The following is a 12,923-nucleotide window of genomic DNA, read 5'->3' as shown; positions in this document are numbered from 1 at the left end:
TTGTGTCCACTGATTTTGTTTTTCCTCAATGATAAAATACTTTAAAAATAACTTTGTGTCAGATTCCTGGTGACAATATTGCCTCGGCTGTGATTGGTAGGCCATAAAATACAGCTCTTGAAAATCTGCAGTTAGTGTGGGAAATTACACTCTGAAAGTTCCGGTGCTGAGTCCATTTACACGGGTATATTTAAATACCTTACATAGACTATTTTCCCCATCACTGAAACTACGAATTCGCTGTTATAAGCAAAACAGTGAGGCAATAATACTTACTACAACCAAGCATTGTTAAAACTATATCGCTATCTGTTTCAGATTTGTGCAGTTTGCAAATGAAATGTTGTTTAAAAGAGCATGTAGGTGTTGGCAGAGCCGTAGATCTACGTCTCTGGTGTTGGTAGGTCGCTGGTGACAGACAGACAAAACGTCCAATTGGATCGTTAGAAATTGCGATGGCGTCTTCAGAAAATTAGCAATGTCAATAGAACCAACCAATGGGAGGTAAAAACGGAGGTAAATAACAAGGAACCATCAAATGATAAACCGCGTCAAGGCGGGCTTGTGCGCGAACGTTTTCCTCTTCGGGTGTCATAGGATCCTGGCGGTGTTCATTGTGTGACAAGAGAAATCACATCTGCGGCTTCACAGCATCGAATTAGGTGTCCTTGGAGCAGGTTCGCTGTTCGAACTAATAAAAGAACCGTAGTTACGGATAAACAGGTAACACGTCTTTAAATATCGCACAATTTACTGCAAGTTTGCTTGTCTGTGTGGGGTATTGGAGGAAAATAGGGTGGCAGCCATGCGGTGAAAAATGAGGCCTAGGCTAGGTAGGCCTCACTGAGATCGCGCCGCCTGCGCGGGGTTTCTAGTGAATGAAAAAAAATGTTAGCATTGCTATTGAACATTAGGGAATTGTATGGATGTTACGTGACCAGATCATCGTTAGTTTAGATACAGTTAAGCGAATTGTATCATTTGCAGATGGAAAAAAAAGACACTTTGCATGTAATGATTTACTAAGAAAGCTATCATTACTGTTTCACACCCCTTCAAACTTCAACTATCTATCGAGCTACTACTACGTCATTTAAGAACAACAATGCTTCCTATGTTAAGAACGAGACCGTATTGACGAATTTAACCTTAATATATTGTAAAGTTTATATCAGGAGTAACAGCAAACGTTGTCGTGCTTTGGTGTTTTGTAACTATCGACGAGCTGTCCATAGATTTGTGGCGTCGGTGTTGTGTTTGCAACAAGCAAATACTGCCTACTATTCGGTTTGCGTCTCACGTATTGCTTGCTAACTTTCTGTTTGGCTAGTATGCTATGGCCATCTAGCTAGCAATGGTTAGGTAACTGCGTTAGCCAGCGCACATTCCATTGTATTGTTGGCCAAGTTTGCGTTTCCACTTTAAAAAGGATATTACCTAGCCCCACAGATTATTCAAAGTAGAAAGGGAGATTAATTTTAACTTTGATAGCATACTCCAGCTACTATTCGACTCTTGGGTTCAACGTTTAGCATTAGCTAATTAACATTACTTGCTCAGTTTGTATCGACCTTACTACTTGTCGCTATGTTGGTTATCATAGCTGGGCTGAATAGGATGGATTGTTTGCCAGCAACACAATGAGTTCTGGGCGCCTAACGGGCCGTCGGTTTCGATTGCGTAAATGTAATTGTGTGTTGGAATAGGTTGTTCATTTCTATGTTCTCTGAAGAATGTTCTAACTAGCTCGATCGTTCATTTGGTATGCTACTATGCTGTTAAAACTTGGATGGTTGGATACTACTAATTGGGTAGCTGGTACATTATTCAAGTTGATGTGGTGAAAGGACATCCAACCATCCAAGTTTTAATGCCATAACCTGAAGACATTATTTTCTGCTTTAATTGATCTGCTAGCTATGCTAGTTGCGTGCTATCTCTGAATACATGCTTTTCGTTTTTGTTGTTCTGCTGTAGGGAGCAGTTCCTTGTTGACTGATCTTACTGAGCTTACTGAATCCAAGCTCACGTTATTGTTCAAGGATGAACTAGATGTTTTAGGTCCTAAAGTTTAGACTAATTGTCGCCATCAAAACTTCGATCGTGCGTTACGTGAGATGACTGGTTTTAGAGTTGCTTTGTTCCTCATTGTTACCGGGGAAAAACGAAGACCTTCCAAGCTCATTCATTTAGAGACGCTGTAAAAAGGCTTCGATACATAGTTGATACCTTTAGCAGTCCTCGTAATTGACATACATGGGCCCTGTTTCACGAAGCTGGATAACTGCACGGAGTAAAACCCGGAATCCTTCAATATCCGAAACATGGACTGAAGTAAAAAGAGCTGGTCCTGGTTTTGCTCGGCGCGATTATCCAATTTACTCTGTAATCCTGCTTCGTGATTACCCTCCTGATCTCTTTCTAGACTGGATGCTCGGGTTTGGTTTATTTCATAGGTGTACCATTTTTGCATTGAATTGATGTCGAGTGTTAAAAATCCATGATGGGGAACCAGTCCTCGATGAGGTTGACGGCTAACTTGTTCTTTCCACAGGTATTTCCTGAAGGCTGAACATCTTTCCAATTTTGTTTTTTTAAATTAATTTAATTTAAAACGGTACCTGTTTCTACCTCGCCCTCTGTGTTGCCTCCCTTTGTTTTCTTGTTCAGTGTGTATTTTTATTGCCTTGTTTTGTTTTTGGTACCTCTAGATTCGGGATCTGTGAAGTGTCTACATGGCAGTCAGAAGGGGACACATTCGATACTTAAAAGTGAGTACCAGATTTGTGTGTCAGCTGTAAATATAGTGGGATTCTTGGGTTTCTGTGGTAATGTTTGCTTTATAATCCATTGCTCATTTAAGGTACATATTAATATTGCATTTAGTGCTGTTGTTCTTGGAGAACATCTGCACTTCCCGTATGACTTGTAGCATGACTCGGGCAATAGTACCAGCCTTGTATTGAAACAAAATTTGGCATCCTAATGCCAAGTTTTGATTTAATATGACCCCAGGTATTTACCTGAAAGGTCTTGCCTGTGGCATTTTGAGTAAATACTGTTGGAGAGTAGGCTCATTGGAATGATACATTGCGAAAAGTTTGGCTGGGCAAGGAATACAATTAAACCTCTCAAAAATACATTTTGCATATGCTGAGGTTTCTCCTGAAATTATGTAAAATAAAATCAGAATAGGGTGATGTTTAAGTATCGGCACAATGATGTTATAACCGATGTAACATATTGAGCACTGGTGAGTTTGGTCTGCCCGTTAGGGGAGGGAAACAAATGGAGTGTGCATTAGGCAGTAGTGCCAAAGAAAAAGATTGTCATTATGATGCTGCCCCTTTGCTACTTGTGCTTTGCAGGCTGTGTAATGTACTAGGATCCTATGTGTCAGAAGGCTTTCCCTATATAAAACACCAGGAACATCAAAACATGTTGCCAACCAAAATTCAAACTTGTTGCATTGAAATTATAGACTATGTAGACCACAGTAGCGTCCCCCAACCGCAAAAACTTAAGTAACCAAGTAGATTTTTGGGAATGCTTAAATTTTTTAAAATGCTTAGAACGGGTTTTCACAAAATCATGTTGGATGTATCATTTTCTATTTGTTTCATTTGCATGTAAAAGTTATTGGGTACCACGCTTGAACATGGCGTTGTCAAGTTCACTCACTCGCTTGGCAAATGCCTTTGAGGTTCATGCACACGTGCGTTTGTTACCTTGCCGTATAATACCCCATTCGCATCCGTGGTTCATAAATGCAGTTGTCTTTATTTTGCGTCTGTCTGACCAGACCGACCTTCATTACTCTGCGATGACAGTTTGGCTTCATCAAACAGAAATGGGGAACTGCCCTCAGTAAAGACAAAGAAGCACCAGGCTTCTCAGGCTAATCATGAATGATGCAAAACAAGTGTTGCTATTGCAGGTATGCGAGGTTCAGAGCTGCCAGGGTAATGAAAACAGGGAAGCACAGCAGCTCGGCAGTAAAGGTGCCGGTTCACTAAAGGTATGTTCACAGGGCAACGTGAGCCATGGTGTTATCCTTGTCATTGATTCCAATTCCACCCATGAGAATGCACACCTAAGTTTAGAAATAGGATTTTAGTTTACAGTCAACGCAAGTTTGCTTTTTAAATGTGGTATAAGCCACAGTTTTATTTGGATACAATGAGAGAATTCAGCTTTTTTTGCTGTAGTAAATGGTTATGCCTGTGCTTTAAATTATGTTTAGTTTCATTTTCAATCAGCATGTTTGCTTTATATAAGCCAGGCAGTTGTAGTAGCTTAATCAAGGAGGGATGATGCCTTATTTATGCAGTGAATGGCTTTGCCTATACATGTGAAGTACATGGAATTTTGGTAAGATGATTCTTTTCAATATTGGCTGTTTCTGTAGATCTGTGATGCACAATATACAGGTTCCCTTGTAACTGTCTCTATTAATCTATGTATTACTTGGTTAGTTTTGAATTTTAACTTTAAATGACACTTAGTGTTTGTTTTTATTGAAATGTCAGTTGCACATTTTAATCAGAGGTACTCCTTTTGCAAGTGAGTATTTCATTTCAGGAAAACAAATCTGACCTGACAATCTTTTTTTTTAGTTAAATGTTTAATTGAGAGCTGGCTGCTCAAGTCCCAAAATTCAAAAAATGCATTTTATGGATTTATGCTATTTTAGAAGGTATTGCCTACTTTTTGTCTAATACACACATTTAACTACATTTTGACGCGCTGACTTAAGACCCAGTTTACCTATGCTATTTTGGGCATACATGCTGGAAGGTTGGTAAACTCTGTTTAAGTGAGGACTTGATTTTGATTATTAAAAATCTTCAGATTTTTCTCTTTGGTGTTTGCTACAGTTCAAAGTAATTGTGTGCTCTTAACAGTTATTAATGTAACGCATGTAATTGTATTAATTTCCTTTTAATTGCAGGCCAGCTTTGTATGCATGTTGGTGCTTCCATATCGGTCAGAATGTATTTAAAGCTTTAACTCCCAGTTCTCCTCATTTTGCACTAGCATTGTGCTACTTGTTGGTCAGTTTGTGCTCTCGTTGTATTTTCAGGTACAGAACGTGTTTTTCATGAGTTCATTTTTTAAATATTGTCAGATGTTGCATAGGTGGTTAGATTTATAATGTTCTGTGTAGAACTGAGTTCTTAGTGCATTATATTTTCCCATTTGAAATACTAAGACCTTCAGAAGTGTTACTTTGATACTGGGATTTTGAATACATAAATTAAGTTTTTTTTTTTTTTTAATTGGTAGAAAGACGTGTGTATACACAATTTTTTAAAAGGCTTAATTGGCTACTTTTGGCCGAGTATAGTCATTGCCAGTAGAGTTTCAGATGTGGAACATTAGTCTCCATACTAGCTGGAACCTGTGAGGTTTGTACTGTGCATTTCTCCCCAAGTCTCAATCTCCTACAGGCACAGGACCATACTTGTATAAACTTAACCTGCCTCTTTCTGTCTTCCATCTTTCCAGGAGGTTTATGACATGTCTAATGGTTATGAAGACCACATGGCAGAGGATGTAAAGGATTCAATTTCCAAAACAAACCTGATCGTCAATTACCTCCCTCAGAACATGACCCAGGACGAGCTCCGCAGTCTGTTCAGTAGCATCGGCGAAGTGGAGTCTGCCAAACTCATTCGCGATAAAGTGGCAGGTAATCCATATCACAGAAACCAGAGTGAGTCCGAAATCTTTTTTTTGCCCTTTTATTTTAAAAGCCTCAGTCATAAATTAGCATTGCCTCCTCTTTCCCTTCCTTGTCATTTACTTTCAGAACTACTGTGAAAATCTAATTGTTAACATTGCTATTTTGAATTTTTGACTTTACTTACTTTTCCCCCTTATTAAAAGCTTGCTGATGTGATATGCTTGATTTAGACTAGATTGTCAGCAGGTGAAAACATTGTCTGTTTGCTCTTTCTGATTATGGACTTTCATCCCTTGACTGTTCTTTTTCTTTTATTTCTATATACTAGGCTGTAGGCCCTACTGTGTAGTGTGGGGACCTCAGTGTAGTATTTCTTTTGAAATTTGTCACTTAATGTACTTTTCTGCACTTTTTTTTACTGTCTGTATATATCCTGTGAATTGAGTTTGTTCTTGTAATTCCTTTGTTCCTTTGAGTCGTTTCTTTTTTTCAGTGCCATTTTAAGACAGCAGTTGCCTCAAGTTATGTTTAAAATCCATTTATTTTACCCCAAAATGTTATCAAGTATTTTCTGTGGTCAAAGTCTTTGGTACAGAAAATGTTTTTTGGTTTGGTTAGCTCAGCACTGTCTACTTCTGTGGGTTTTGGATGACTTGTGCAGTGTCATTTGACCAGTCTTGTTGTGTTTTTTCTTTCCTGGAAGTACATTTAAAATTTAAGGCATTGTCATTTATTTTTTTAAACTTAAAATTCAGAAATCACTCATTTCATCGATCAAAAATTCATATTTATTGATAAACTGCTTTTAACAAGATATTTGATAGACGTCAACATATTTGATCCTTTGAAAGATTGGATTGTTCTGACGTGAATAAAGGCTAACACTTCTCCCTTAGTTTTAACTTTTGTGTACAAGCTCACCGGTTTCAACCGTAAGTTGTGGGTCTGTTCTGTCTTCTACCAACACTCTCCTGAATGTATTCAATTTTATTTTGCACCTGTTTAACTTATTTAGCATGCATTGTATACATTTGTTTTGTAACCAAAAAAGATTGTCAAGTCTGAAAAATTTGGAACAAATGTTTTTTATTTTATTTTGTTGTTTTCCTTTTTTTTTCTCTAGGCCACAGTTTAGGGTACGGATTTGTTAACTATGTTAACCCTAGTGATGCAGAAAGGGCAATCAATACACTCAATGGGCTGAGACTACAGTCTAAAACTATCAAGGTAACGTGCAAAGAGGTGTTCTTGTATACATGTGTCAACTGATAGATGTGACATGTCTTTCAAGTAGCCCCTGGGTTACTGCAGACTGTGTTAATGGAAGATGAAGGATTGGAGTCACTGGCCCGTCAGAGCCTGTGTATTTGAACACGGAGACGTTGGGGAAATAATTTTTGTTTTGTTTATTTCATTTTAAATTTTTTATTTTTGTGCATTTTAAATTGGCAGTATGATATTGAACACAAATATATATGCAGACCTTAAGCATTACAGATTTACCGAACCACAGGCCTGTCATTACCACAGTTTATTTTTGGCACAGATTCATGCTGCAGCAGGTCTTTCTTCAGCTCTTGTAAAACAAGTTAGTCTACACGGTCACGTTGGGAAGAAACTTTATTTAAGTCTGCATAATTATTCTTCCTGATTCAGGGGAGCTGGAGAAAGCCTGCTTTGGCATGGCACTGTATTGTACAGAAGCCCCAAAATTTGAAACCTTTTGGTTTTTTTTGGTTTCTTTTTTATTTTTTTTACTGAGGGTTTCCCTCTCCTTCAAATGCATTTTCAATGTCTTTTTTGTAGTTTTTATTTATTCGTTTCATTTTTATGCATTTATTTGAAGTTTTCCAGGTCTGCAACATGAATAATACGTGGGGTATTTTTGTTTCATATTTTTTTGAACTAGGCAAATCCTGGCCTGTGGTGAATGTCACCTTTTTTAAAATTTGTATCACAGATTTGAGTATAAAATTATAGCTTTACAAGTTAATGTTAAAAGGTGGTTTGTCTATATGAAGAGAAATGCTAATTGTTTTTCATACTGTCGTTTAAGGGCCAAGAGTTTTTACTAGTCTTTTGCTTAAATCTTTAGCGTATAATGGCTTTACATGAATACAGACCACCTTATTTTGTAATGAGCTTACTGTGGAATACATTTTCTCTAAAGTAATTTGAACTTGATTTTCCTCTTCTTTTTTGCCAGGTGTCCTATGCACGGCCAAGCTCTGACACCATTAAGGATGCTAACCTGTACATTAGCGGGCTGCCCAAGACCATGACACAGAAAGATGTGGAGGACATGTTTGCACGCTACGGTCGCATCATTAACTCGCGCGTCCTTGTCGATCAGGCTTCAGGTAAGCGCCAAGACCAGGGACGAGGGGCCTGCGATGTCCTCCTCTACGGAACTCGTCCATTGATATTTTCGTTTCGTTCCGTTGTCAGGTTTGTCCAGGGGGGTTGCCTTCATTCGCTTTGACAAAAGGGCCGAGGCAGAAGATGCGATCAAGGATCTGAATGGCCAGAAGCCTCCAGGCGCCTCGGAGCCCATCACCGTGAAGTTTGCCGCCAACCCGAACCAGGCGAAAAATTCCCAGCTGCTCTCGCAGCTGTACCACTCGCAGTCCCGCCGCTTTGGCGGCCCCGTGCACCACCAGGCTCAGAGGTTCAGGTGAGTGCCGCGCGGCAAGGCCTTCGTAGTTTCACTAAGTGAAACGGGGGTTTTGTGGGTGTTGGGTTTGAGGTCTTGATGATCAGTTTTTACCAACGAGATGTAGAAGAACTGGAGACCGCTTCTGCTTACCAGTCATGAAGCCATTTCATGGAGGGAACGCCATGTTTGACTATGGGGCTTTTGGCACCAGATACGCATGTGCACTGGTTACCTAAACATTAAGGGATGGATGGGAATTAATGAAATATTATGTGGGGTCCCTGTAGAGTAATTAGTTTGATGTGAAGAGATTTTTTAATTTAAAAGTACTGTCCAAAGTGGTATAATTTCGCCTGAGTCAATTCGTAGTTTTGAATTGGCTTCAGTGGGGAAATTAGATTTTTAGCACAAGAGGTTTACTAAATAATGTCTACGGTAACCACTGGAGTTCAGGGGTATGTTGATCTTTAGTACCCTGGTTTTTCCCTCATCTCTCCACTAAGTTAGTATTTCTCCTCCCTTCGGCCAGGTTCTCTCCAATGAGTGTTGACCACATGGGCGGCATCTCTGGCGTCAGCGTGCCGGGGAACTCCACCTCGGGCTGGTGCATTTTCATCTACAACCTGGGCCAGGACGCCGACGAGGGCATCCTGTGGCAAATGTTCGGCCCCTTTGGAGCAGTCACCAACGTCAAAGTCATCCGCGATTTCAACACCAATAAATGCAAAGGGTTTGGTTTTGTGACCATGACAAACTACGAGGAGGCCGCAATGGCCATTGCCAGCCTCAACGGTTATCGCCTTGGTGACAAGGTCTTACAGGTGTCATTCAAAACTAGCAAGTCTCACAAATAAAAAATAAAAATAAAAAAAAAGTAAAAATGTACTTGCTGTCAAATTTTCTACATGGGGAAAAAAAGGAAAAATTACATATTTAAAAAGGCTAATTTCTTTGTTAGTGTAACAGCAGTTCTGCGCAAGTTTTCAACTTTTTCCTCGTCTTAGTCTTTAATGAAGTAAAATGTTTTTCATATTCTGAGATGGAACAAATGTCTTTTTTTTTTTTTTCTTTATCTCTTTCAAGATTTATTGACCTGTTGTACATTTTTCCCCTCCCATTCTCACTTCTGACATTAAATTTTTTGTATAAAGTGTATTCTAGACTTGGCAATGTCATTGTGCCATATGCATGTTCTCAAAAAAAAAAGACTTTGCAAAGCATGCCATGTCATGGACTGATTCAATCGATTTGTATTTATGTTGATGATGATTGCTTGCCTAATTGAGCCCAGATTAATATACAAATGCCTTAAATTCCCCCTTTCCCCTCAACTCCCTTTCCCTCAGTTGGATAATTCAGGTTTTGTTAGATGCTGTTAGTTCTCAAATTGCCCTTATGAAAATTGGTAAAAACCAATAGTAACATGAATCAGTTTTTGGCACAGCATGCTTGGCTATAAGTTAAGAGCACCAGTCTTCATAAAAGGTGTGGTATTGGTAGTATAGAGGCAGCACGAAGCCAGCTAGGAGTATTTTTTTTTTAAGTTTGTTTTCTGTTTTTGAGAAGACCTAGTTTGAAGATAGAGATGGTTATGTTAAGAAGGACCAAAGAGATTGAAGGAAACTTAATTTGTATGATTACCAACCCCACAATTGATTTGCCCTCTTAGGCACATCACTGCTAATGCTACTCCCCAAAACATGTTTGTTAATTCGCAGGCTGAAAGAAAATTTGTTGCCTTTGAATTTCATTTAGGCATCAAATTGTTTTCCCTTGTGTAATCACTTATCTTGTTTTCTTTTAAAGAGGGCTTTTTGTTTATTCTCCTGCAAACATTGAAAATGTGAAATTACTATTTTCCATGCAGTTTCATTCTTTTAATTCATTTTAAGCAACTAATCAAAATTTTGTGGAAGATGCCTTGACATTTTTTGTTTGTTTCCTTTGGTTTGTTTGTTTTACTTGGCATTTTTGACCATTAAATTGGATTTTGTTTTGCTGAAATTTTGTTTTGTTTTCTTTTTTGAATGACATTTTCTTTGGTCTTGATTTGTTTGATTCTTTTTCATGTGGCGTTTCAATGGGTCTGGTGAAGGAAAAACGAGGGGAAACTCCAAACGCGAACTGAATTGTCAACTTGCATTCAAAAGATAAGCAGTGTTACCACTCGGCTTGCTTGAAATGCAAAGTCCATTGGTTGAGTGACCAGCAGTGGTGGTTTAGGTCCCGTTGCATTTACTCTTATTTTGGACATAACTATTGTAGTTTTGATACTTTCTGATAGACCAAATGTTGCTGTAGAATTACTTCCAGTTTCCTTATTCCAAAAGTCTAACCAGTTAATTTTAATCTACAGTTTGTTGTTCAAATTGCCCTTTTATTTCTTCCACCGTTCATTCATTTCCCCAGTTCCTTAGTATAATGGGTTCCTTCCATGTCAGAATTCCATTTCGAGGAACGTTGATCATTTTCATCTCCTGAATTGTAGTTGCTTCAGTTGGGCCATATTTTCTTGCACACAGATGTAGCTGGGGAACACCAGTTATTTAAATAGCTAGGTGCTGACGTTTTGGTCTTTCTTAAAGAGGTCTGTTTTGAAACGCTGTCATTATGTCGAGACAACTTGAAGACCACACAGTGGTTAAATATTAGTGTTCAAATACACGATACCTCTTGTTCTAGAAAGCCTAAAGGAATGAACAACCTGCTTGTAAACAGCTGTTTTTTTAACTCTTGATCCGTGATTGAGAATGGGAAATGAAAATTTTTAGTAGATTTAAGAAATTAAGTTTTCGGAGACCATTTGAGTACATTTTTTCATTTTGCCTTAGTAAGCAGTTTGATCCAAGGGAAAAATCAGGTTAGTATTTCTGAACATGGTCTTAATTTTTTAACGGGGCCTGTATATTGGTGAAAGTTTAATGTCAGATCTCACTAGTCTTAAGTAGGCCAGTTTACACGAACACCATCTTGATTGTTGGTTGTATAGTACGTTGTCGCATTTAGAAATGTACATATTGTAGTTTTCTTGTAGTTCACATCCTATCTATAAGTCTGTGTACGTGTGCATATGCATTCTCAAAGGAAGTGAAAGAAACATAGACCGTTCCAATTTTCTTTTATTCTGTGCTCTGAATTCTGTTTGCTTTTAAAAAATGGCTGCGATCATGTTTTATTTTTTTATTTTTTTTACTCCAATCCCCCGCATTTATTTGGGGTGGTTTTTTTGTTTGTTTTCTTTCTCCATCTATGTTTAGTCTACGTTACTGATTTTTATTGGTGGATCCATTAACTTTGATTTGGTCTGGCTGAAGAGTAACATTGAGGATGCGGTATAGTCTGAACAATGGGGGTTTTTTTGTGTGAAATGCAAACTTTTTTTTAATCCATACTTTCAGTTTATTTAACTTGTTTTTTAAAGAATCTTTTTGGAGAGAGGAATTGTATTTAACAGTGTCCCACCCTTGTTTTGGCCTTAATTTGTGAGAGTTCAGGTAATTTTTTGGCTGATTGCATCATAAGGCTCTCACACATTGTACATGGTTACACATTTTGTAAATTTTAGTGTGTTGACTTTTTTTTTACTTGGTCAGTTTTAATTTGCCTTTTCAGTTTTGAATATATATTTATTTTAAGGTACTTTTGTTCAAAGCTGTATTGTCAAACATGCCAATATCTTAGATAAGTCAGACACTGTTTTACAAAGCTGAAGAAAAATAAAGATGAGAATCGTATCATGGTTTCTTCGTCTGAAGTCCACAGCCATTCTTCTCTAGGGTTTGTCTTTGTGATTAAAAGGAAGTATAGGCTCTTAATCTTGCACCAGAATAGTTACAGATTTATTTGATACTTAGTCTCACTGAACAGGCACCAAGTTTTAAGCACCGTTCTAAATGGTCCATTTACAGTTGATGCCGCATAACGAAGATCTCTCACAGCCAACCACAGATGGGCACGGGAGTGTTGACTTGGAAAGGAATGCTTCGTTTGCCTTTGTTAGTAATGCTAATTTCATTCAGCCAGGATGGGAGGGCTAACTCGTACTGTTTCACCTGGACCCATATGTCTGTACTCTGACAGTAGCCAAGAATCCTTCAGACCTCTAGTTTTTCCTAGATGTACTGTGCTAAGATCACAGTATATCTATGTGGTAACGCCACTTTCTCACTGTTGTAGTCATAAACCATCTGAGTCGCTTAATATTTCCTTTCAATTAACACACTTTGTGATAACTGGTGAAACCGAACTGTGTCCCTAATTACTCCCTTGTGATAGTCACAATGGGGTAAAATATTTTTTAAAAGCTTGGTAATTGTAGTAATTGAATTATATGAAATGCAATATTGTACCTTCCACATTCTTCTGTATCATTAAATGAATGCAGTTATTGCTGAGGTCCCTTTCTAGTGCCAACATGAAAATATACAACCTGGTTTAGGGAAGAGTAAGATGCTGCCAAAAACACAGTCTGGTCTGTACTAATTTAATCTTGTATTTGGTAGATGTTGGCATTCTTCAGTGATGTTTTAAATAAACACTGCCTTAAGGTCCTTATCAGTCTTGAATTAAGCATAAGCCTTT

The 12,923-nt window shown here is 38.2% G+C and overlaps 1 protein-coding gene across 6 annotated transcripts; it reads left to right on the top strand.

Moving 5' to 3' along the window:
• The first annotated feature begins 147 nt into the window (after positions 1-147).
• On the top strand, positions 148-12,076 carry elavl1b (ELAV like RNA binding protein 1b). 6 transcript variants are annotated; one of them, XM_064331394.1, is made up of 8 exons: positions 148-723; positions 2,712-2,771; positions 3,938-4,018; positions 5,509-5,692; positions 6,810-6,913; positions 7,893-8,046; positions 8,135-8,360; positions 8,872-12,076. In XM_064331394.1, the coding sequence occupies exons 2-8, from the start codon at positions 2,736-2,738 to the stop codon at positions 9,194-9,196; spliced, it is 1,110 nt and encodes a 369-aa protein (XP_064187464.1). In that variant the 5' UTR covers positions 148-723; positions 2,712-2,735; the 3' UTR covers positions 9,197-12,076. The 6 variants fall into 6 exon arrangements, with proteins under 6 accessions (XP_064187464.1, XP_064187463.1, XP_064187466.1 ...); XM_064331393.1 differs by having other exon boundaries at positions 5,509-5,716; XM_064331396.1 differs by lacking the exon at positions 3,938-4,018.
• The last annotated feature ends 847 nt before the right edge of the window (positions 12,077-12,923 follow it).

This window comes from Anguilla rostrata, chromosome 4 (genome assembly GCF_018555375.3).
Source record: "Anguilla rostrata isolate EN2019 chromosome 4, ASM1855537v3, whole genome shotgun sequence".
NCBI classification, from domain to species: Eukaryota; Metazoa; Chordata; class Actinopteri; order Anguilliformes; family Anguillidae; genus Anguilla; species Anguilla rostrata.
The sequence above is the reverse complement of the archived record's forward strand: the minus strand, read 5'-3'. Positions and strand labels throughout refer to the sequence as shown.

Bases quoted from the DNA above. Each gene is read 5' to 3' on its own strand.
- elavl1b (XM_064331393.1), top strand. From the start codon at position 2,736: ATGGCAGTCAGAAGGGGACACATTCGATACTTAAAA. The intron at 2,772-3,937 runs GTGAGTACCAGA...TTGCTATTGCAG, and splicing joins GACACATTCGATACTTAAAA to GTATGCGAGGTTCAGAGCTG. The intron at 5,717-6,809 runs GTGAGTCCGAAA...TTTTTTCTCTAG, and splicing joins TCCATATCACAGAAACCAGA to GCCACAGTTTAGGGTACGGA.